The 25640-nt window shown below is 46.4% G+C and overlaps 1 protein-coding gene across 4 annotated transcripts; it reads right to left on the bottom strand.

Moving 5' to 3' along the window:
- Window positions 1-981: 981 nt before the first annotated feature.
- On the bottom strand, window positions 982-24218 carry LIMA1 (LIM domain and actin binding 1). 4 transcript variants are annotated; one of them, XM_058822098.1, is made up of 11 exons: window positions 24123-24218; window positions 20742-20877; window positions 18854-18899; window positions 16603-16950; window positions 12224-12326; window positions 11348-11508; window positions 8998-9102; window positions 7013-7070; window positions 6644-6756; window positions 3504-3637; window positions 982-3134 (listed from the first exon to the last, which is right to left on the bottom strand). In XM_058822098.1, the coding sequence occupies exons 2-11, from the start codon at window positions 20858-20860 to the stop codon at window positions 2129-2131; spliced, it is 2193 nt and encodes a 730-aa protein (XP_058678081.1). In that variant the 5' UTR covers window positions 20861-20877; window positions 24123-24218; the 3' UTR covers window positions 982-2128. The 4 variants fall into 4 exon arrangements, with proteins under 4 accessions (XP_058678081.1, XP_058678083.1, XP_058678082.1 ...); XM_058822100.1 differs by having other exon boundaries at window positions 12224-12323; XM_058822099.1 differs by lacking the exon at window positions 24123-24218 and adding an exon at window positions 23892-23932.
- Window positions 24219-25640: the final 1422 nt, after the last annotated feature.

Genomic DNA, 25640 nt, shown 5'->3' with positions numbered 1-25640 from the left:
CTAACACCTTCCAACCATGAAGGAGGCTTTTCCCTTCCCAATACCCATGTCGTACACATTTCCTCATTCTGCTGCGGCAGAACATTCACTGCATTGCTTTTGGCTCTTATCCCACTCTCTCCCAACCAAACTCCTCACAGGCTCAAGTGACAATAACTTAAATTAAAAGCAGCTGATAGGAAGGGGGAAAAAACCCTCAGTTGTCCTCAGCTGCCCTTGAGAGCCACCTGGAGCCAGAAATGGAAGTGAAAAATCCCTGCATGTCCTTATTCCTTTTGCCAGTCCTGTTTTAATCCCTCTTCAATCTGAGAGCAGAAACTGCTCATTTGAGTCGAGCAGCAAACCACAGACACACAGTGTCACCTAGTGGGGCACCAGAGGCAGCCCGGGCTGCCTTCCAGCGGGAGCACTGGGAGTTTACCCATCTTTTCCCTCCGGATTTATAGATGGAGAGCAGCCCTGGAGAGAAGAAGTTTGAGGTGCTGGAGACGCCCCAGGAACCCCCAAGCAAGGGAAGGGAGAGGCTGCCCCTCTGCCCTGCTCAGGTGAGACCCCACCTGCAGAGCTGCCCCCAGCCCTGGGGCCCAGCACAGGGAGGAAAAGAGATGATTTGGGGTGACCTCACTGTGGCCTTCCAGTCCTTGAAGGAGTTGCAGGAGAGAGACCTGGAATGCCAGGACAAGGGGCAGTGGCTTTCAACTGCCAGAGGGCAGGGTTAGAGGGGATTTTGGGAAGGAATTCCTCCCTGTAAGGGTGGGAGGTCATTGGAATGGATTTCCCAGAGAATGCCTCATCCCTGGAAGTGCCCGAGGCCAGGTTGGTCAGGGCTTGAGATAGGGATAGAGTGGGAGGCATCCCTGCCATGGTAGAAGAGGGAATGTGATGAGGCTTAAGGTCCCCACTGACCCAAACCATTCCATGACAATTCCATGACCCTTTAAACGCTGCCTCTTTGTGAAACAAGATGAATCCAGACTTCAGTTAAAATGGAAATGACCCAAACTTTATTGAAGGTTTTGTCATTAGCAGAACTGGTAAGAAAGCAGAATATTTTACACCTCAAGAATCATTAAGATCTAATTCTCTTGAGAATACAGTACAAATAAAAGCTATTAATAAAAAAAAGGGCCTCCTCCTCCCCCCATTCAAGATTTTATTATTGTAAAATAAATGAAGTCAAGTTAAAAAATGTTCTGATCTTCAACACTGGCAATCTGAAAGTGTCACTGATTCCAGAGATTTTTGCAATGCAGCACAATTTCACAGCTGTAAGGAAAAGATTTATGGCAGCTTGATAAAAGTAGGATTTCAGAGTTGTCAAAAGGCCTTAAAAATCTTATCTGTAGTTTAAAATGATGATGAAGAACTCCAAGTAAAAAAAGAAATCATAACAAAACAAACAAAAAACTCCACTTCAAATGTGTGTGAAATGCAGAAGTAATGCCCTGCAGGCTGCTCCAAAGTGTTCACTTGTCTTTTGCAGAGACCTGGCAGCCAGCACAGCACTGAAATACACATGGTCCAGCAACGGGCACCATTCCAGTTGTGCAGGGACTCCTCAACTGATCACAGGCAGGTTTGAGACAGAAATTCACATTGCACTCCATTTAGGATGCTTTAATTGTTGGACACTACACACAGAGATGCTTTTATAATTAAAAAAAAAAAAGCCTGGTTGTGCCCTTTCCATGTATTAAAGTGCATTAAGTGACCATTTTAAAGCAGGCCAGAAAGTCCCTTTGAAGTTGGTCCCTAAGCACTGCAGTAGCATTTGGAGTGGTACGGGTGGTGTGTCCCACACCAGCACGGCAAGTACAGTGGAATTCCAGAAATTGTTAGTGAAATACCTATTGAAGCTCAAAGGGATAAGACAGAGAACAGCTCTGTTCTCATGCTGGGGACAGACACTACCTGCTGAAGCTGTCCCACAGCCAGACACTTGTTCCATGCACCTAAGGAATTTGCAGGCTTCCAGAGTTTTCTAGCTGAGATAATTTGTATGTAGATTCCCTTAATGCTGATGTGCAGTGCAGCATCACTTCATCCAGGAGAGCTGTTTGTTAAAGCTAAAAATACCCATTTCAAAAGGCCCAGCACCTTGCAGCAAGTTTTCTAGTAAAAGGCCAATTTATTCATCATCATCATCATCTTCATAGTAGCGATTCCTTTTGATCTGTTCTTCCACAGACAGATCTTCCACGTCTTCACCCTCCCAAAAACCAACGTCTTGGGATTTGCGATTCTGGTTTGGAGATGATTCCTTAGCGGTCACAACATTGGCTAAGCTGGAATGTTTAGGAGAATTTGGTTCAAGGAGTTCTTCCTTTGGAATTTCTGGCTCCTCTGTAGCATGTTCTTCCTCATCTGTGTCTGCATTCATCTGCCCATTCTCTACAATGTTCTGCTCTGCTGTTTTGATGCCCGACAATTCCCATTCTTCCTCCTCATTTTTCTCCCCGGAGTTCTGGATGTTCCTAGGCTCAACCTTCTTTTCCTTTTGCTTTTTCTCTACGACAAGCTCTCTCTCCAGTTCCTCACTCCTTTTCAATGTGTCTCTCTCTTCCTTGGAAGGAGATGGTGAATTCTCTGTTTTATGGCCTTTAACAGATATTGTTCTAAATGAGGCTGCAACTGTAAAGGGGCGACTTCGCTCCTTCAGAGAGGAAGATCTTCTTAACTTTTTGAGATCCAGATCCACATCCTCCTGCACATCAGGCTTGGAAATCTCTTCTTCTGGAGGCCACTTGGGTTTGAGTACTTTGATGCCCTCATCTAAGGCACTTCCTTGGGTACTTTGGTCAGATGGAGGTGGCCAGGCAATCCTGAGCTTTTTTGTTTCTGCTGGTCTTTCTTCCCTTTCAGGCACAGCTGAAGCTTTTGCTTCCATACTTGCAGCCAGAACTCCCACTTTTGCAATCGGGGCATCCTCTACTCCTGGGCTTTGTGGAGTGTCTGGTGAATTCACACCATGGACGGTTTTCTCCGGGGATTCTTCACATTCAGTTTTACCTGCCCACAATTCCTTGTGCTGCTTGTGTCCAAAGCCCTCATCATAATTGCCTTTGGACTTGAAGAGCTGATTGAAGTGAGGCTTGCAGTAGATGTTCCCACGCAGAGAGGCGTACGTCCCGAGGCTGTTCAGGAAACACAGATCAAACATCAGAGCTAAGGGCCCCAACACCAGTTGTGTTACAGAAGAGATTCCATTTCAGTCTCCCACATGTTCAAAAAACAAGCTTACAGCCCTCAGGGTTTGCATGACTCTTTCTAGGAATTCTTTACAAAGCTGGACATTCTATTTTGCCCCACATAAAATTACATTAAGAGTTAAAAAATGGCATCAAGTGCACCAAGCACTGGCACAAGTAGGCCTATGCTACCTCTCCTACACAAATCACTGGATTATGGTGACTTCCAGCTCAGCTAGGCCTGAGCAGCACCTTCCTCAGCTGTGACAGGAAAATTCACTTCCCAGAGGGCAGCCAAAGGAGCAGTGCACACACCTGAGTTTGCTGTTGCAGTAGGAACAGCGGAAGCAGCTGATGTGAAACACCTGCTGGTTGGCAAAGAGCCTTTCCATGGGGTACACAGTCTTCTGACACCCAACACAGGTTTCCTTCATTGGCAACTGGAATTTCTATAGGGAAAAGAGAAAGTTTGTTAACTGGAAAACACATCAACCGCTGGGGACTTGGCGTGGGCTCATGCACGGCTTCCTGAACTCTCAACAACTGCAGAGCTCACTTTAATTATGGTGCAGCAGAGTCTGGGGCACAATGAGAAGATCCAACAGGCTCATGGGATTGCTGTGGCTTGACAGGGAACCAAGATTTCACCCCAGTGAATCCCACAGCTGAAGCATCACATGCTGAGCAATGGCTGGGAAAGAACAATGAGAGCACTACAACTGAGCCTGTTCCCCAAAGCTGTCTCATCCTTTGCTGCAAGCTGTTTTTATTGATAGGAGAATGATGAAGCATTCCAGTTGATTACAATCAGTGTGAGACTTACCAAAATAATAAAAATAGTGCAAAAAAAAATCTTGAAATTGTTTGGGTTGGAAAGGACCTAGAAGATCCTCTATGCCATGGACAAGGACACTGTCCACCAGAAGAGTTGAAATAGCCTCACAAGGTACAGGATGGGAGAGGAAAGGAGGGAAACAGGCTGCCCAATGGTTTGAAATGTTCCATTTTTGTTAAATCTTTTCTCTCAAAGAGGAGGAAATAGTCTCAGCACCAATACAACAGCAGGAAACACTCCTGGTTTCACTTGTAAACAATTCCAGCTCTATCCCAAAGAAACCCCACTCAGGTTTCAGGACTCATAGCCCCCCAAACTTGCTCAAGATTCAAAGTGAGCAGAGCTTTGAGGTTAAACAGCTACAATTCTTATGTGCTTACTGCACTGAGGAGTCAAGTGTCACTGCTGTGTGCAATGATCACACATTTGTTTTCAGACAGCATCAAGGAAGAAAGAACATTGCCCACGAGGAAAGGTCAGTGGGTGCCATTTACTTCTTGAAATCTATTAACACTGGCCAATGGGGAGGGCACTTTACAGGAGAAATTAAATAACACAATATTGACATTTTGAGGCTGCATGTTGATTAAAAGTGATTTAGCAGCCCAGCCTCCACTCCAGGGTGTGCTCAGACATACTTATAAATGTGGATTTTCCTTGGCAAAGAATTACCTGCTACAAACTTACAAAAAGATTTACAGAAAATCTGATGGCTTAAGAAAAAGCAGGAAGGTCACAGGAAGACATAATCACAGAAATTTATTTATAACACTCTAGAAACAATGGTTAGGAATGAAAGTTCCAGCATGTAAGGGCAGATTGCTGAAGATGGAGCCAGCTCAAGTCACTTTGTCACAACCATAAAGTTTGCTGCCAATTTAATTCCATTTTAATATGTATTTCAGGGTTTCCAGGCATTGCTTGAAGTTACAGTAGATTAAAGTTCTGATAATAACAGCTTCACTAACAAAATTTAGAATTCCTTTTGAAAAAGAATCCAGTTTCTAGGTGCTGTCAAAACTCTGCATCTTGAGTCACTAAACAAAATCTCAAAAAAAAAAAAAAGATATTTACTGATGCAAACAAAAATGTAATCCCCTGTGCTTGCCACATGGAGCAAGGCAGTAAAAATGTGCTTGCCCATCAAAACATTTCCTCCCTAAAGCTCAGTTTTGCATGGTGACACAACAGTGCTGGCACATGCTTCTGCAATCACATCCCCACCCAAGGAGAGGGACTTACTTGCATACAGTGAGCCCTATGTCTGGAGAGGCATTTTGGGCTGTGAAGAGACAAAAATTCCTTTCCAGGATACTACAAATAGAAGCTACAGGAGGAAGATGAGGCCCAAGAAGTATAAAAAGGACTTGAGAGAAAGCTGAGAGTTGAGCTCACATTAGGAGGGAAGCAGAAGGCAGGAGGAGAGGTTAGGAACCAAGAACAGGAGACAGAAGCTGGAAGAGACAAATAGGAACCTTGCATGAATAAACAGAAGCTTCTATCTCGCACAGTGCAGCATCTAAAGCAGTAACTGGGCAAAAGGCTAAAATGGTTTTGATTATATCAAGAGAAAGAGAGCACCAGGACATGCAGCTTTTGTGTCACAGACCAGGATCACACAACTCCCAGTGGCAGCTCAGATTTCCCATCCTGGCATTCCTCCCTTGCACACTGGGAAGCCAGATGTCCCCAGTCTCTGAGCCCAGGGCTGTTCCTCCCAAAGATGGGGGAAACAACAAAAGCCCAGTTGTTTCCTTAGGAGGGAGCCAGGAAGTGTGTGGCAGCCTGGGGACTCAGCATCCCAACCCCAGCCAACACATGTGATGGGCAAATACAGCCTGAGCAAAATGTCCAGTGCTGCCATTTGTTATCTAATCAGATTAGCAAATACATCCCTGAACCAAAGTTCTCCATCTGCTTTATCGCTCCCTAAGGAAACTGTGACATCAAAGACTCGTTGCTCAGAAAGCCAAACTTGATTTTTATATTCGGGCACCACACTGCCCTCATGTGGGCTCAAGATATCGCGATATTACGCTCAGCCCCTTTCACCGTTACCCCTGTTATTAATTACCCTGTTCAGCCGTTAATAAACGCCATTTCACTGCCCACCACACTGGGGTCTGCATGTGCTTGGTCCGTGTGGCAGGGGGCTGCCACCGAGCTGTCCTCACCCGGGACGCCACGACCCTATCAGCAGCAGCACCCTCACTATAAAGTTACTACCAGTTGTAGTTACCTTGGGAACAGCTGGAAGAGGAGCAAAGCCAAGTCCCAGCTTGCTAAAGGCTCTGAAGATCAGTACCAGGAGCTCAGGGCCCATCTCCAGGAGCACACACAAGCCCTGAGACCATCCCCTGCCCGAGCCCCTCTGCCACACTGAACTGTCACAGAGAGAAGAAACTCCCACCCAGTCTCTGCAAAAAACCTGAAGCTTTGAAGGGCTTTTCCACCCTGAATTAAAGTGCCCTCACAATCACACTCTGGTGAGGAAGAAGCAGGTATTGATCCAGTTACTGCCAGACCTTTATGCTTAAGCACATTCAGGTTTCTCAGTATGAAACAGGGCCATCAGTTGGTTTTAACCTTCACCAGGTTTGATGCTGAAGAGCTGCGTTACCTTGACGGCTTTTGGAGGAGAGGCCTCTGTCTGGCCAGCTGCTTTAGCACCAAGGTTCTGCTGCTTTGAGCTGACAGCTTTCTGAGCTTCTGCCTCGCTCTCCGACTGTCCAGCTGAGGGAGAAAAGGCAATTACAATGGCTTTAAACTCTGGGCAGCTTATGCTCACCAGCCTCATCAGAGTCTCAGTTCCAGTTAAATGATGAACACTTAAAAGTGTTCAGTCAGGGCAAAAGGAGTTATAAATGTCTTCAAATTACAGCTGCAAGTGAACTTCTGAACATTAAAGAAATTCTTATGAAGTCTGTGGCACAGGGCAGATTTTTAGTACAAAACAGTTTTTATTAATTAATCACTTGATAGGGCTCACCATGGCCATCCTCCAGCAGACCAGAGTGCAAAGACGAGCTGTTCTCACCTATAGAAACCTGCAAGAGAAAATGAGAGTATGAGAACCTCTGACCTTCAGAGATGTGAACAGTCACAGCCCCAGGAAGGCACCAGGCAGTTTGAGACAGGGAGAGACTGAGGAGCTCAGGAAAGGAGTTGTTTTTGAGGCACATAAGGGTCCAGCTGAGTGTCAAGAGAGTCCTTGCTACAATGCAGACACCCTCACAGGCTTCACACATACAAACATCAGATTTCTGTTTCCTGGTACACCTTAATTAATGCTCAGAAATCTTGGTTGATTTGCTGAGGTTCCTCCCAGGTTTTCTCACTTACAAATCCCTTGACCCCAAGCAGCACATTTACTGGAAATCTCATGGTTCCCTCCAACATTTGACCAATCTCTGACATTCAGCAGAGACTGTGCTCTCGGGGAAAAAAAATTAAAAAGAACACCTGAATTAAAAAAAGCTTTTGTTGAACCATAAGCCTGTTCCAAGGCCAGATCTTCCTTGTTTATCCTCCTTCAGAAACAAATTAGTAATTTTAAAAATAATTTAAAAACTAGAGGAATTGGATCTAAAGCAGTTTCAAATACTACACAGAATCATAACATTGTTTAGTATGGAAAAGGCCTTTAAAACCATCAAATGCAACCATGAACAAAACCTGCTACAGATAAAGCTCTTGATGTATAACTCTTTATTAAACTTGGCACTATTTCTATTAAATCAAATAGTTTTAAGTAGCTACACTGAGGAACTAAAGTACTGTAACAAGATTAACTGCAAATCATCACTAATTCACCTTAATGATTGAAAAGTCCATTGCAAGCAACTGAAATTTGTAAATTAAGGAGGTAATGAGGAGTTACATGTACGAACATCCTCTGCTGAAAGCAGAACTGTGCCCCAGTGTCCTGGGCAGAGCATGAACGTGTTCTGAGGCTGCTGAAGTCACACACGTCTGGCTACTGAACGTGCCACGGGTGCAGTGTGAAAAATGACAGAGTGAAGTGGCTTTTGTTTCCTTTTTGCCACAGGATTCCCATTCCTGACACTAACGACAAGCAGCTTTAATTAGGCTCATTTCCAAGTTCACCACATCCCTTCCAAAGGACAATCCTGGCTCCCAAACAATGCTCTATTCAGGTTCTCATTGCACCTGGACACCTCAACAAGTAACTCTGCAATTACAGCTGAATACAAGAAATTTTATTCAAATCTTCCATTCACAACTGGGAGATATTGTCATCTAACAGGTGCTCTTTTAATGAACTCACCTTGGAGTAGGAAGCAGCCTCGAGCAGTCAGACACGAAGCTGCTCAGCTGTCTCTGAGGAACAGCTGAAAGCAAAGATTTGGCCCCTTGCCCAAGGAAGGCTGAAAAGCTCTAAAAGCCCTCCTGGCATTAAGCTGCCACGTGTTCAGCCTGGATGGAATACACAGTACCCCAATTATTATTCAGCTACTTTTATCCCGTCTGCTGTCCCCAGTTCAGGGAACAAATGCTCCAGTCCAGTTTACAGAGTCTCAATTTATAGCTGGAGCTCAAAACCAGCAACCAGCCCAAACTGCCATTCTCAGTTACCCTAAAATTTAGCTTCTAAATGCAGAAGAAACAGTGACAACTCCTTTGACTTGGGTCATACAAAGCTGCTCATGAGGTTTTTTTAAATTGGTGGGGATTTTCTCATTTATAAAAAACCCACCATAAAACAAACCTACCAAGAGAGAAAAACTTTCCCAGAAAACTTATCTCTAGACATTCTCTTCCACAGACACTCAGAGATAGCCTAAAAAGAACAACTTAAACAGGAATTTTGCAGCATGTAACTAATCTGCATCAGCTGCTCACATTCAATTCCCAGATGGCATGTGGAACATGGAACCAGTGCGTCAGATGTGCTTCCACAGCCAGTTCCACTTAAACTGAAGCCCTTGATCTCCACCAGCACAGACATCTTACCTTCTCCCCATCCTGACAGGAACTGCAGTCCTCAATTGGTGCCATATTCTCCTTCTGCCCAGATTTGTAATTCTTGGGTTCACTCTCACTGGCTTGAATCTCACTCTATAGGACAAAGCACTGGAAAGGTGACAGGTTCTTTTCCCCTAAGAAAATACTTGCTTTCTATTTTTCTTGAAATGTTTTAAAAGCTGTTTTTCTAGTATGTGGAGTGATAATTGAAGGAAGGGCCATAAGAATGTACAGACACTTGTTAAGTGACATATTCTAGTGAGGGAGCAGGATTAGGCTGTAGGATTTGACTGTGCTCTAAGGAGGTAATGCCAGTGTTTTCCTGAGCCACCCTTTTCTTCCAAATTCCTGTTTAAAATCAACTCCTAAGTATTCCCTGCTCAATGCACGTCTTCTTTTTCAAGAAAGGGAAACTTTTCACTTGGAATGACAAGTATTTCCAGACAAGCACTGCTTAAAGTACAGTGTAATTGCTAAATACAATATGACATAAAAGCAAATCCCACATTTGCTTCAATTCTAGTCAAAACCCTGACTCTGTTTTCCTGACATCTTTGTTCTTGATAGACTGACTAAAGACTTTCACAGAAGGATCTTTCAGACTTTAAAACCAATAAAATCCAGTGAAACCTCGTGTTTCTTTCATTGCCCCAGGACACAAGATCATTGGAAGCCTCGTGCTTTTCACAAGGCTTCTTCTCTGTGACATGAAAGAGGAAGAGCCACATGCCAGCACCAGCATCTTCCTGCACTGGGAAACAAATCCCCACAAAGCCAACCACATCCAAGAGATCTGTACCAAATGTTGGAATTTTAATGCTTAGATCTCTGTATCTGCTGTCCAGCACCTTTCCCTCCCCTTCCAACACACAGAACTCATTGTTCCTCATCCCCACTCAAACCAAGTGTCCATCAGGTTTAATCCAGGCCTTGTTAATGCCCTAAAACAGCTGTTCCCAGGAGATTCTGGCTTTCTGGCTAGCCCAGGTATGAGAAGGGCAGCACAAATACACTTCCATAGCACAAATACACTTCTCTGGTTGCTTTGCCAGCAGGGAAGGAAAAGATCCCAAGGTTAGGGCTGCTGTTGGCACAGTGGCACTGCAAACCTCAGGAATCCATCTCACTGCCCTTGTCCACATGCCAGGTCAAATTGGGAAGAGATTGTGCCCAAAGGGGGCATCCTGAGAGCATCAGGCTGGACTGACTCTAAACCAAGAGCATTGGGGGGCTGCAAACAGGAGCCTCTGGAGAAATGGCAAATCCCTTGCCATCAGGACAGAGTTTAGTTACTCAGCCACCACTCTAAGCCCCAAACTGGAAAAGGCATCAGGAAATGAGCCCAGGCAAGGCACAGGAGGCAGAAATGGGCAATTAGGTTAATCAGATTTGTTGCAGTGGCTGCAAGGACTTTCCATTCATGCAGGGAAGGTTTTACTGACCCTTCTCCCACAGCTGGGGAATCTGACCCATGTGCAGATGAAATTCAGGAATCATTTGGGCTCAGAAGAAGCCTGGTTCTCCACAGAGACTCCTGGAAAGCAGGCTCTCCTCTGAGGGAGACCCAGTGCTTCAGGCTCTCATTTCCAGGGCAAATTTCCCAAATTTAAAAGGCCTTTTCTCTTCAAATCTATTGCTCTGGTTGATAAAGGTAATACTTGAGCAATGTAAATTCCCATCATTCAGCAAAACTATCAGAAACTTCCAGCAAATGTACCTAAGCAGTTTTTAACAAAAGCTGAGATTCCTGAAACCTCCTCAGCTGTAACACTTCATTAATTGTTCATCTCCTAGTCAAATATTTGCAAAACAGGCAGAGGTTCATTCACTGCAAGAGTCTAATTAGATTCAGAGAGTGGTGAGAAATCCTGAAGGGAGGTAAAAGGTGAGGAAAACTGACTGGAGGTCCCAAAGCTGCAGGCCAAGAGATCCAAGTTCTGAGCACTGTGTGACACAAAGTCACTTTATCACACTGTGCCTCAGTTTCCCACAGCTTAGAGCTGTTGGATCACAAAGAATTGTTTAAACAAAAACAATAGACATCTAGAGAGCTACAGACACTCAAAGTAAAAGAATGTCAACTATGCTTCAGAAGGACCTCAGTCAGGGTGCCAGCAATTAGTTCCTTGGAAAATTTTCAGCATTATTCCAGGAAGATGCAAATATACTTATTTCTTCCTGTAGAGAAGAGGCAACTCCTCATCAGAAATTACTCCTATGGGCAGAGAGTTATTTTTCAAAGAGAATGACATTAACTTAAGCAGCCTGGTTTCCTTAAGAGCTTCTTTCCAGTCTCAGGCTAGGACAAAAATTCACTTCCACACAAACCAAGACTTACCATGGGAGTGATGCCTGAGGAACTGCCCTGCTTGGACACAGCTGCCTGGTACTTGGCCAGCCTGTCCTTTATTGATGTCTCTGATAAACGGGGCATGTCCAGGTTCTTCCTGGTCTCTGCCTTGTCTGGGCTGAGTCCTGGACTGGTGTCTAAAAGATACCCTGGTAAAAAATACCAAAGATGAATAACAGATAACTCTCACTAAGATCCTTTTTGGGGAAAATAAACACATTGCCCTTCTCTCCAGGATCATGCCAGTGAGGACACAATGTGTATCACTCAGGAGTGAGACCCAAGGAACAGCTGCAGCTGTGCCAGCCATTGGTGGAAACCCCAAAAAATTGCAAATGGTTTCCTAGAAAAAGCTCTCCAAACAGATAAAAATACATAGTTTTGTTTAAATCAAAGCTCACAGTGTCTGGTCAGGAGGGATGAGGATTGAAGCAAAGAGGCAGAAGGAACATTGACTGTTCACTGCTTCTTAAATTACCTTGGCTAGTAAAACTAGTTCTAGGATTGAGACACAGGAAAGAATGGGCCATATTCCTTCATTTGTTGGTTATTTCCTGTGCTTAAGAGTGGAATGGTTTAAAACTCCCAGCTAGGCTTCACTAATTAAAAGGGGTGCTGAGGGACTTCCTTCCATTTTGGAAAGGCAAAATTTATTCCATAGAACCCTTGAGATTGGAAAAGCCCTCCAAGACCAGCAAGTCCAACCTCTGCCTGTCCCCACCTTGTCCCCCAGACCAGAGCACTGAGCCCCACCATCCAGCTGTTCCTTGGACACCTCCAGGGAAATTTCTCTTGCATAAAGTAGATTTATCCATTAAACAAAACCCAAACCAACCCAGGGAAACCCCCCCAAGGTTTCCTGACCTGCTGTGCTGTGGCTCCTCTCTCCTTGGGCAGTGTCAGAGTCCTCCGGGCTGTTCTCCGAAATCCTCCTGCCCGCTGCCCTGCGCGGCTCCCGGGGGCCCTGCTGGGGACAGACCCTCCCATCAGCGCCTGCACACACAGGGATTGCTCTGGCTAATCCCTGCAGAGGCACAGGTGTCACTAGCAAATCTGCTTTGCTGGAATAAACAAGTCTAGCAGGTAACAGCTTATTTAACCAATATAAAGTTTGATCACAGAGTACCTGACCCTCTGTCACCTGGGAAACTCTTTCTTGAAGAGGTCAGGCAGTGCCCTTTGGAAGTTCTCTTGGTTTAAAAGGACCACAAAGATCAGATTTTTAGGTCATTCCCACTCCATATACAAAACTTCAGTCTAGATTTCTGCATTTCATGCAATTGTGTTGAAGCCAATAGTCACAGTCATTGTATGAAGATTTAAAATCAGAAAAAGAATGCAAGGAACAACTTATCCAAAATCATTTTCAGCCACAGAAAAAGGAAATAATAGTATCGTAATAAAAGTTACCTAGAGTTACTTGTTTTGATTTGGATAGTTCATGCACTCAGTACCAAATAATTCCCTAATTACATCTGATAAGGCTGAAGCTTAAGCAGGAGTGTTAGAGATAAATATTCTCAGATCTCCAGGATAATCACTCTCTGCTGCAGAGCTGGACAGGGTGTCCTGGGAGCACTACACAGATGCTCTGGCTGCCTCAATCAGATTTTATTCTTATTTGTTGAGACCAACTCCCCAAATCTCAATCTCAACAAAAGAAAGCACAAAAAGAAATTTCTGCAGCTTTGATAAAAGTTGTTGAGCACAGTTAACTGGACTCCATCAAGGTAGGATGTATTCACCGCTGAAAGTCAGCCTATAAAGTCCTAGAACGTGCTGGACCTTTGTTCTCTCTCCAGGAAGAGTTAAATCACAGTTGGAAATTCAGATTGAGGCTAATGTAGAGAAAAAGGCAGGTTTGGCAAGATGCTCCAACCACACATTCCCCCTCAGTTCCAAAGACTCTCTTATTTGCTGCTCACCAAACTGAAGGAAATTCCTAAGTTTTATTTTGCAGAACTGCAGTATAAGATAATCACTATGAAAAATCAGGCTGCTTTCCATACAAACAGCAACTTCACCAGGAAAGGAAAATGCAGCTGGAAAACTTCATTTTCCATTAGCACGGGAAATAGTTTCTATTTCTGTGGTTTAAGACTTTGGTAACTTTTCTTACTGGAAAAGAGCTTTAGCTCTGACAAGTCTTATGCTGACCAATAGGCTCAGGTCTGGGAGTGCCTGCACACTTGTAAAGACTTGCAGCTCCCTCATTCCATGAAAACTATTCTTAGATGATTATTCAGTCAATGTCCCCTTTAGCATCACCCCAAGCCCACCAGTCTGGGGTTTTTGCAGCTCAGAAATTTGGGGTCCAAAGGGTCCATCAGGAAAAGCTCAATCAGCAGAAGGAGATAAAGTGCTCCGATCCACAAGTGCAGAGCCCTGCCAGCTCCTCCTCCTGCCCTTTGCCCCCTCACATCTGCAGGTGTTACAACTCCACCTGAAGAGCTTTTCTGTGAGGGAGCTGCAGAACAGAGTAAAAAATCCCAACAACCAGAATGCAAAAGCTTTACAGGTCAGGGATATTTCAGTAAGCCTACAAATATTCAGTAAATCTATAAGTATCCTATAAACATGTGAAGGTTTTATATCAACAGTTTTATCTTGGGGGAAAAAAGAGTAAAAGGAAATGTTTAACAGAGAAGATAAGGGACTTTTCACATTACAACTGATGGATGGAATCAGCAGGATCATGGCTCATGGAAGGTGACTCCTCTCACATGGAGGAAGCCCCCTTAGGGATTTGTCACTCTGTGGCTGGGCCATAATTCCCAGGGCACAGCTTCTGCTGCTTTGGAAAGGAGACAAAATATTGCTGGTGTGTGGAAAGCCCCAGGTGCTCAGACTTGGGCAAGTGCAGAAGCTCTTCTGTGAGCACAGGTGAAGCTTTGCCTGGGGCACAGAGTTGGGCAAAAACCCAAATCCAAGTTCGACCTATTTCATTACAAACCCAAACCAAAGTTCCACCTATTACAAACCCAAAGTTACACCTATTTCATTACAAATCCAAATCAAAGTTCCACCAATTTCATTACAAAGCCAAACCAAAGTTCCACCTATTTCATTACAAACCACCTGTGCCAGACATGACCCTGCCATGAGGTCACCTACACACCACAGCCAGGTTTTGCCTTAAAGGAAAAACAAAACCAGCCCGGAGACAACTTCTTCAGAAATGTTGCACATCTGATCCTCCTCCCCCCTGGGTGTGCTTTCACTATCACTTACAGGAAGAATCCTTTGAACATCAGGTCTTTTATCAGTTCCAGTCTTTGCTTAGTGCTGAACCAATCCAGGCTGCCCTGCCTGCCCCTAATGGGATTAGAGCAGTTTGTTTCCATGAAAATGCAATAAAAGATCTGCCTCCTATCTATTGCAAAGACAGAGCAAGATCTGAGTGAATAAATGAATAAATGATGAGATTTTACTTATAATCCTGAAAATGAGAGCAGGTTTGTTTAAAGGGGGAGATGGAATCAGGAAATCCAGGCTCTGACCTGGATCCCTGCCCCAGCCCTGCTCAGCAACCATCGAAGTTGATTTATCAGCACTGCCACGAGCCTCCAGCCGTGGTGCTGCTCAGTTCACACACAGGTTTTGCCAGCAAAGCTCTGACAGCACCAACACATCGACTCTTCAGTAAAGTCCAAGGAAAACTGCCACCTCTCAGCTGAATTTACAGTTGGACTCAATGACAGAAAGGAATTTTCCACCAAAACTGTTCCATGAAGCCTCGCTCAGGAAAAAGCACAGGAAATAAATGGGAGAGGCAACTGCAGAGCTACAGTGCTGTCGTGGCTCCCACCTCACTGAGCCACACCTGGGTCCCACAGCACCCAGCTCCCTTCCCTGCACTGACCCAATCCTCCCATCACAGATCAATTCCCAGAACAGGAATGGAATTCCAAACACGCCCCGTCTCCCCCACATCTGAACTTCAGAACACTCCTTTTCCCTTCTACCGTAACAGATTAACTTGGAATAGGGATTTTGAACCGAACCTGAGCAGTTTTGTGCCTCCTGGATGGTGTTTACTGGCTCTAGTTGGTTTTCAGCAGTGTTTGAATTGCTAAACTTGACAAACTATCAGTTTCAGATTCACTCAGCTCCAAAACAAGTTATTCCCCAGGCTGAGATAAAGTTACTCGAAGCCCATCTGCAGAATTCCCAGGGAATTCTGAGTGATTAATCCTGCAGCAAGACTTCAGGGAAGGTCTGTCATGGGCAGCTCTCACACCATGACAAAGACTCCAAAAATGCAAGTTGTGAAATGACTTCACACAGACCCAAAATTCCCTTTAACACCGAGCTGCTCCTCTGAGCCCTGAATTGTTACATTTGAAACGACTTTTATCCAAAATGCGTTTGCTTCAGTCAATACTTCAAGAAAACCAGTCTCAGTAAAACAAAGCCAGGAGGAGAGGAAACTATGAGAAAACTGGAAAATCCACCAGCATCGAGGCCTTGGGACTGTGTTGCAAGTCCCCAGCATATGCAACTCATTTTGGAGTTAAGCAATTCCCCCCGGGACACGCCGGCTGCAGTCCACATGCGGGATCAGATTTCATGAGCAGTTGGAAGAAAAATGCGAGCCCTGAGCATTTGCAAGTCAAAACTAGTGAGGGCAGGAGCTGCTCTGGCCATCTCGGCTTCGTTTTCCCTCAGTGAGATTTTTTTTTCCGATAAGAAACGTTTTGTAAGACACAAAGATGAGGGAAGAGCGAGGGAAGGATGGGAGTATTTCACTATATGTGTCTGTGTGCGTGTGTTTGGGCGACTCATACTGATACAGATATCACAAACTTTCACTTAGTGCTTTATCTCGACTGCAGCAGTCCTGATTGCTGAGCTCAAACTCCCTTACTTTTCATATATTAAAAAATACATAAATACCTACATATGCATTTTACACAATTCACATTGTAATCTTCACACGAGACACAAACAATCCCTACTTACTTTACAAAACTTAATAAATTCCATACTTATTTTTCCCTCTTCCACTGGACCCTATCAAAGCAAATTCACTTTACTCCAACGAGCTGCCACAACTCCAAGCACCACGCACATACTTGCGTGGCTCGAGTAAGTTCCTAACAGCGCGATGTTCTGTTTTCACTAAAACAATGAACACAATATTTGCAGAGTCAATAGCTGGAGCCACTCCCTCCCGGGATTTTCCTGATGCAGCGGAGGCAGCAGCTTTAATTTCTCCGGGATTGGGAGGCACAGATCCTTACCTTGGGCTGAGGGGCTTCACCCTTCTCGAACATCATCTTCAGCTTGCTCAGGGGCACGTTGTACTTCTCGATCCTCCCCGGAGACTCCGACCTCTCGCTGCCTTCGGGCTTTTCCATTTCGCGGGGCTCTCTCGCACAGTTGTCCATCGTGCCACCCTCCCGAGGCTCTGCGCTGTCACCGGGACACTGCGGCCGACCCGGGGCAGCTCCGGCCCCCGGGGATGGAGAACGGGCGCGCCCGGTGCCGACCCTGCTACCCCGCACCGCTTCCAGCACCGGATTCTCCCACTTCTTCTTCAGCACGCTCAGATTGCCCCTGGTCAAGTGAGCGGGCAGGTTTTCTGTGTTCTGCAGAAAGAGCAAGGAGTTAACTGCAGCTCTTTCCAAAGCACTTCCTTTCCATGCAGGAGGAAGTCAGCAGCGATCCCCGCTGCCGGCCAGCTGTGAATAGTTCCAGCTGTGCCACATGGAGAAAGCATCCAGGATAGGGAAGGAAGGAGGGGGGAGAAGAGAAAAGTCAGGAGTAAGGCAGGAAGTGAGCAAACAGGAACGGCCTTATAAGGCAAAAGGGAGTCAAAGCCCACGAGTTAAATGCCACACAAAAGACCTGAATCCACATATGAAGGAAATGGGACTCAAATCCACACAAGGAGGGTGTCCAGCCCCAGAACAAGGAAACGGGAGCACAAGAGCCATAGGAGAAGGCTGGTGTGCCAAATGCTGCGGTGTACAATGCTACCAGGCCTTCCAAAAGCTACAAATTAGCTCTCAGAAACCACTATATCCTTGCAGTTACCCGTTTCTGCAACATTTCAGCTCCCAGATTTTACACCACACACCCAAAGCTCAAGCCAAGCACCCACAACAAGCATCCCTCTGCTCCAGTTTACAAATAACCAGTTTACAATAACTTGCTGGGATTTTTGCTCTATTTCACTCAACCCATTGAAAGCACCACTGGGGACACCCACACGAGTCACTGGCACTGCCTCACGCCCAGGGGAACACCCAGAGCAGCATCACCTCCCATCCAGCTGTTCCCAGCTGTTCCCTCTCCCCAGAGCCCAGCCCAGCCCGTGTGTGAGCCATCCCAACCCAATACCTGCCACCATTGCATGTTTCCTGTTTCTCCCTCACGGAGACCACTCCAAACTCATTGCAAGTGGAGCAGGGCTGCCAGGCTTACAGGAATTAACCAGCATTAGTGGCTATATTGGGATTTAAGTCTCTCACCCTATTACTCTTCTGGTCGCATTTTGAACGCTGCTTTGCAAATTGACTTGAATCCACTTACACTTCAAAAAAAAAAAATCAGTGTGTTTGCTGACTGTGTTGAAAAGAAAGTATTAAAATTGTAAGGGGAGTGTTGTAATGGAACAGAAATATTGAGAATTGTGTGACAGGTTTCTGTGGGAACACCTCCAGAATCTCAGCACACTTCCTAACACAAGTCCCTCCTGCTTGAGGTTTGCCTGTTCCCTGATCAGAGGAAGATTGACAGGCACAAGCATTGAAGAAAATTTAAGACTGAAAAGTAATTTTTAGAATGCTTATTTTATCCCACCTACATCCCAAACAGCAGCTCCCCAAGCATTAGAGAAATCAAGGCAGCAACATTCCTATAAATCCTGAAAATACTGCCAGTGCTTTAAAACACAAATTACCCTGAGGACCCAGACAAAGCCCTGCAACCTTTGTCATCCAAGGTTCCCTGACCTCTGAACACCTGAGTGCAATGGAGGTTACAGGAAGGAATGTGGGGCTGTAACAGAGCCAAAAAGGTTGGTGCTGCCTCATCCAGGGGCATTTGCAGCCCTGGAATTCTCTTCAGAGAAGGTCCTGCAGCTCTCAAAGACACATGTTAGATTTTAGGGAGGCTTGCAGGCTCCTTTTAAGCACTTTTAAATTTAGTTAAGAAAGGAAGAGGCACCACACAAGTGCCTCCAGCTAAGAGCAGGAGGTGGGTATTCCTGGCTTGTGGTTAACTCATTTTGCCTTCTGCTTAGGAGAGAATTGGTGATTCAACGCAGCTTTGGGCAAGAAACTTCATTTCCTTTCCTTTCCTCCACACTGGGAAAAAGCATGAAGCAAAAGCAAAGCCTGTGTGTAAGCCAGGTTTTCTGTAGGATACACAGCAGCAATTTTGATATTCCAAAAATCAGCTGTCACAGCAATACTAATGCAGGTGATCCATCCTGATTTCAGGCTGTGCTTATTCATAAGGAAACAAACACTTATACAGAACACTTACACTTCTCTTCTTCTCAGCAGTGGCTTCTTCAGCAGCTTTCTGATACCTTTGAGAGAGTGAAAAACAAACAAAACCCAAGCTTTAACCAGAATACTGAATGCTCCTGAAGACAGCTGAGATTTTTCTTCCCCCACTCCCTGCATGAACTGAAACGAGAGGCTGGACAAACAGCAGCAAATAACACAAAGCCAAGTGACAGACACATTTTCAGTCATCCAGTTTACAATAATAACACTCATTAATACTTTTCATTCCCTAAGCACTCTGATTCCCAAATAGAGACAGTTTACCTTGGAATAGCTGTATTGTTTCCGCCACCCAGCTGTCTGCTGTGCCCCCTTGCAGGAATAATTCAGCTCTTTATATAGCAGCTGCTGAACCAGAACAAATTCCAGCTTGGCACATGCCGAAAATCTCCCTAAGTGCCAGAGGATTTTACTCTGTGGGCTGGGAACTGCCCCCATTCAGCATTTGCCTCCCAGGCAGCTGAGCCATCACAGCCCTCTGCAGATAAGCCACCCTGGATCATGAATCAAAGTCCTTTAAGGAGCTGCAGGAAACTCCACAGTCCTCACTGCTTACTACGCTGCACAAGGTGATTGCACTTGGCCTTTGAAATATGAAAATTGGTGACAAATTTTGCCATTTTAAAGAAGAGTTCTGCCTTTGAGAGAGAAGGAACCCAGCATCCAACAGGGTGTCTCTGTTTTCCTTATTTGTGGAATTCTGCTTTTGACGCAGCAGTGAGTGTGTTGCAGGCTGTTGCTCCTCTTTAATCCGTGCAAACACACTAACCGACATCTCTGCACTATAAAGGGTCCAAATTTGAACACAAGGTGCTGAGAAAGTGATGCTGAAGGAAGAGGGATCAATACTGGAAGAAGAAACAAACAGGAGCACAGATGAAAGTCAAGTAGCACCTGGAAAACAGATGATGACTGAGGAGTCCCAGCCCAGCACGGGGCACTTCTCTAATCTCTGCTGTTGCCTTTTGTGCCTCTGACCTGACAAAACTGATTATGTAGGATGGAGAAAAATGTTTTCACATACAAATATTTAATTAACAGCACTTAAATGTCACACACTCCTCCCAGTGGCCATCAGGGTGGCAAAGCCAGAGAGCGGGACTGTTTTTCCAAGGCACTGACCCTGCCTGTGTAGAGGGACACTACTTGATTAAGGAATAGCAGTTTGGATTACTTCCAGTAAGCCTTTTTCAAGGGATTATCAACATTTAGCAAGATGACCAGGTTCCATAATCAAGCTTCAGCGAGTGAATAAATTACCTTAACAAGGTGGTGACAGCAAACAGCTTCTCCCTGGGCCAGAGCCGCACAGAGGAACTCTGGAGCTGTGGGTATATAACTATCCATCTCCTAAAGATTCCATAAAGTTTGCCCCACTTAATATCCAAATACTCCAAAACTTTGTTACACTATTAAAGCAAGAGCCTCAGACTCTCAGTTCCCCAAATCCCATTGAAAACCCCAGCTGAAGCCTATATAATTCCTTAAGGAAATACAGGCTTTTGCAGGGAATGCATTGGTTATTAGCACTCAGCTTTCTCAGGGTATACAATATTTATGGTTTGAGTTTAACCTTTTATCCATCTCTCAGAGAAAAGGGAAGCTTAATATTCCAGTTTTATCTAAGTCAGGAGAGGTTTAAGCTGGATGTCAGGAAAATTTCTTCCCCCAGAGAGGCTCTGAAAAGGCTCCTCAGGGAATGGTCACAGTCCCAAGGAGCATTTGGACAGCACTGTCAGGCACAGGGTGGGATTGTTGGGGTGTCTGTGCAGGGCACAGCAACTGTGAGAGCAGCAGTCCCTGCTCCGGGTGGCAGCTGTCACCTCCACACAGCTGGTGCTGCCCAGCCCCACAGCACTTACTTGGAGAACCTCTCCGCCAGGGCCGAGGACTTGTTCTTGTTGACCAGGGAAAGCTCTTTGGCGGTGATTTTCAAAGAATGGGAGGCCCATTGCCTTCTATTGAACGGGGAAGGCTCCATCTTATCTGCCCAAATCCCTGCTCAGGAGGAAGGAACAGTGTCAGCAATAGGAACTGTGAGCAGAAAAGGAATTCCACCGAGTGATTTGCTACCAGCATCCCAGTGCCCCCAATCCTAAACCCCTCAGGATCTTGTTCACCAACTGACTTGAAAAAGGCAGCAGATAAGTGTTATAATTTCCTCTGCAGATGCCATTGAGATAAAGCCATGGGCACGAAGGGGAGCTGTGACCAGAGGATTCCAGAGTGACAGTCCTGTGTCACACACACACACAGGAGCTCCAGGAAGCCCCAAAGTGCCCTGGCTTGTTCCGGTTTCAAACCAAATGTGCTGGCATTTATGTAAGAGGGTTTGAGTTACGAAACTAAGAGGATGTAATTACTATACAAACATTTTTCATTCACTCTTGTGCTCACTCTCAGCGCAGCAGCGTTTCCTCTGTGAGCTCAAACAAGTCCCGTGTTTGTGGAGGCAGCTGTCACAGTAGTTAACATAATATCAGTTAAATAGTATTAATTACCTAAAAAAACAGCTCCAACTATCCCATCCTCCTGGAAATGGGAAGAGATTTCATCCATGTTTTCACCACAGAAGTCAACAAGACTGTATCAGATTTATTTTTTACATAGTTTTCTTTCGTGAAGGAGGAAAGGAGGGGAGATTAATTTCAAGAGTTCTCTGATAAGACAAAAATAAAGCCTGTAGGGAACGCCTTTCCTTTTTTCCTCTTATATTTTATCCCTGCTCCTGTGTCACACAATGCCTGTGGCAAGGGCGTGAACTGACCCTGCAATGCCAGCTCCAGGCAGGCTGAGCTCTTCCTTGCATTTTCCATTAATTCCTTTAAGGGATTTGCAGAGTCACAGAACTCTGGATCCAGTGTGAGTCCAGGTCTGGTGGACAAATGGTCACACACAAACAGAAACACCTTCAGATAAGGTGGAGCCAATCAAAGGGAGGAAAGACAACGTTTCTGAAATCCTCACAGGGACAGAATGCACCTGCTCAGAAATGACAGATGGGGGATCCTGCAGCACCTCAGTCCAGGGGAATTCAGGGGCACAGGCAGAGTCTGGCAGCTCCCAGTGCTGGAATGGGAGCCCTGGGAACAGAAAAGCCTCTCCAGTGCTGTTCCCTGCCTGGAACAGGTGGCAGGTGAACACATCTCTGCACTGGGAGATGCAGTCAGGGAGAATGGGCTTTCTCTCACGTTCCATAACTTCTCTGATGTCCTGGAGAGAACAGCACACCACAACAGGACAAGTTTTACCAGAACTATGATTTTGGTGGCATTTTCAAATGTGCAGGTTGAACTATCACTGCAAACAAATGATGCTGGTTTTGTGGGGATGTTGAAACAACTGAAACCACTTATCAGTGTTGCCTTTCCAGGTGCAGCTACCTGCAGCCTCAGCCTCTGAAAGGTACACAGAGCCCCTTCCAACCAGCAAGAGAAACCCAAAGTGGGGTCATTTGCTGAAATTCCTGCACCACCAAGTCCCCTGTAAACCTCCATGCAGGCTGCACTGAGAGTGCTCTGCATTTGACAACAGCACAAATCACCATCCACAAAGACAAAGGGTCTCATTTCCACCTTCTCCTTTCCTAAAAGCCATATTGCATACACAAATAAACCCAGTATTTCTGTGATGCAGAATGCAGCCTCCACTCTCAATCCCCAGGAGCCTCAGAATACACAGAGAGAGATTACAGATAGAATTTACTGCTGGAAAATCCCACAGAAAGAATTCTGTCCGTGTTAAAGACCAACGCTGAATGAGCCGTGTCATGCCACAGTTTGAACTTTGTTTTATGACTAATCTTGAGCCAAAGGGAGCTCACCTGAGGCCCGGCTGCAGTTTAAATGGCCTTTCACAGAGCAGAGTCAGCTGTGCCCAGGAAACAGGAGCAGGGCATTCATCAGAGCTCCCCTGGCACACGGAACAGGTGCTCATTGACACACGGAAGGAACAGCTCAGTAAAACACTGAGAAACAAAACTGAATGTAATTGTTTGGAAAATAACCCTGGTTTGGATGCCTGAGCATCCCACTGCATCTAAACCAGCCCCATTCAGGGCTGCATCTTCTCCTTATTCAGTTCTTCTGTTTCCCTGCCATTCTCCGTCAAAGCCACAGGTACATTGAGTTAATCTGGCCTGTTCAGGAAAAATCTCTTTATAAAGTCAGTACTTGCTGCTGGGACATTCAGCTGGAAAGAGAAGCAGCCTATCTGGAATCTCAGTCACCAGAAATGACATGAAACAGAACTCTGACATGCCTTGAAACTTGTACTCCCACATTTTTATGCCATTCCACATTCTTAGCGCTTTCTCATTCATTTACAGTTTTGGCGTTTTCAAGTATCTCGGGGCTTTTTTTAGTGCCCTTTCTGAGTGGTTTACTCAGAGAAATTTCAGAAAACACATATTAAGATTTAAACAAGACAATGAATGTTCTGCCTGCTGCAATGGAAGCAGGTTCTGTGGAAGGTGGCACAGAGACCAGAGGAGATGGAGACAGGGATGCCAGATGTTAGGGAAGGGAAGGACTCTGATTGAGCCACAATCCAGCACAGCACATCAAACCTACCTTTAATAACTTCACCCACAAGTTTAACAGCAGAATATAAATCCCTCTACGTGGAAAGAACCTGAAAGGAAAACCAACTACCGCTCGCCCAAGGCTGAAGTTGCCTATTCATTACAAGCAGCCACAGGAACGGGCCACCCACGGGCACCACGCTCAGCCCCGGGCACGGAGCCGCCGAGAGGCTGCGGGCAGCGGAGGGCGCGGGCCCCGAGCCCCCGGCCAGCCCCGCCGCTGACCGGGAACGGGGAGGGATGACCGGAGGGATGACCGGACTCACCCACAGCCCCCTGAGCCCCGGCCAGCCCCGCCGCTGACCGGGAACGGGGAGGGATGACCGGAGGGATCACCAGACTCACCCACGGCCCCCGAGCCCCCGGCCAGCCCTGCCGCTGACCGGGAACGCATGACCGGAGGGATGACCGGAGCGGGGCCCGAACTCACCCGCAGCCCCCCGAGCCCCGGGCGGGTCCGGCTCCGGGTGGCTCCGCTGTCGGAGGGAGGTCCCGGGCCTCCCAACCCGCGCTCTTATCCCGGCCGCACCGGGGGAAGAGGTCCCACCGTACCTGTCCCGCCCCAGCCGGCGGGTCCCGGCACACCTGGCCCGGCCCGGCCGGCAGATCCTACCGCACCTGTGCGTCGTCCTCCCGCTCCGCCCCGCCCCGCCCCGCGTACCTGTCCCGGCGGAACTCGGGAGATCCCAGCGCACCTGTCGCAGCCGAAACAACGGGTCCCAACGCACCTGTCCCGGCCGAACCGGCGACTGCACCTCCGCGCCCGCCGCAGCAACGGGCAGCGGCTCCGGCCACGCCCCGGCCACGCCCCCGGCCCCATTGGCCCTTGCCCCATTGCACGGCCACGCCCCCGGCCACGCCCAAGGCCCTCGGGACACGCCCCTCGCTTTGCTCTGTCCCCCTGGCCTGGTTCTGTCCCCCTGGTTTGGCTCTGTCCCCCTGGTTTGGCTCTGTCCCTTTCACATGGTTCTGTCCCTTTTGCCTGGTTTTGTCCCCCTGGTTTTGCTCTGTCCCCCTGGTTTGGCTCTGTCCCCCTGCTCCCCAAATCTGGCAAAGTGAGAGTGGAATGAGGGGTCTCGGAGCTGGGGTTCAACCCCACTGTGGCTCCCGAGGGCTCAGGAGGGGCTGTGCTGGGGGAAACTGAGCCTGTGCCAGGTGTTTGGGTCTCCTGCAGCCTTCATTTGTTTGGAAACAAGAAAAATTGGCTTCAGCAGCCAAATGAGACAGCCAGCATTCCTGAGATTTAGAACATCCCTGTGTTCCTTAGCAGGACACCAGTGCTGCCCCTGGACAGCCTTGCAGCTCCTTGAGGGATTTGTCTGAACAATTAATTGTGTTTCTTTAGGTGTTTCTAGCTCTTTCCTTTTAATTCTTCCTCATGTGTCAAGCACCAAATTCCTGAGTAAAAAAATAAAATATGTATTTGGTGCTCCAGCTCCTTCCCCAGCTGCAGGTCTTGGATGTTGATGTTGTCCCAAATTCTTGGCTGTCCCAAATTCCTTGGGAGCTGCTTGCAGAGCAGCAGCCATTAAGACAGGAAGTGACTAATTAAATTAATATGTTGATGTTACTTTTATGACAGTCTCAGCATTGGCATGTGAAATTTAATAATTCCAGTCAAAAGTCTGAATTACAGCCCAGAAAATCCACACACTGTAAATTACAGCTCCCATGGCTGGGATGGAGGCAGGTCCATTCAACCTGGCCTTGGAGCAACCTGGGATGGTGGAAGGTTCCCTTCTGGACTGGGATCTCCCCCTTTTTCTGGTGACAGGAACACCACAGGGTACCTCAAATGACACCAGACACCAATGTTGAGGCACTTCTGGCAACTCACCCCTGCTTTTCCAATGTGCAGCCTCGTCTGGAATGCTGCAGTGATGTGCTTTGACCCAGGGTTTTATGGAAAACTTTTATTCCAACAGACTTACAGATTTCCAAAATGAGAAACGGATATAGAGAGAGGGAGAATTTTTAGGTTACATAGGATGGAGCAGTTCTCTGGAAATGTTTGGAATACGGGATACACTGCAGTAGCACCTGGAAGTTTGACTATTCAAATATCAAGGATAAAAGAATGGATATCTGCTTGCATTACAGCAGCCCACAGACTGCTGATCAGAATCAGGGAGGAAAAATAACATGGATAAAAAATCAGACTGTGCATCAAAGACAGTGT

This window comes from Ammospiza caudacuta, chromosome 31, assembly GCF_027887145.1.
Source record: "Ammospiza caudacuta isolate bAmmCau1 chromosome 31, bAmmCau1.pri, whole genome shotgun sequence".
Lineage (NCBI taxonomy): Eukaryota > Metazoa > Chordata > Aves > Passeriformes > Passerellidae > Ammospiza > Ammospiza caudacuta.
The sequence above is the reverse complement of the archived record's forward strand: the minus strand, read 5'-3'. Positions and strand labels throughout refer to the sequence as shown.

Coding starts and splice junctions, on each gene's coding strand:
- LIMA1 (XM_058822098.1), bottom strand. CDS start 20,860: ATGGAGCCTTCCCCGTTCAATAGAAGGCAATGGGCCTCCCATTCTTTG. Junction 11,509..12,223: donor GAGGAGCCACAGCACAGCAG/GTCAGGAAACCT, acceptor ATTTTTTACCAG/GGTATCTTTTAGACACCAGT. Junction 7,071..8,997: donor CCTGTCAGGATGGGGAGAAG/GTAAGATGTCTG, acceptor TTTCTCTTGCAG/GTTTCTATAGGTGAGAACAG.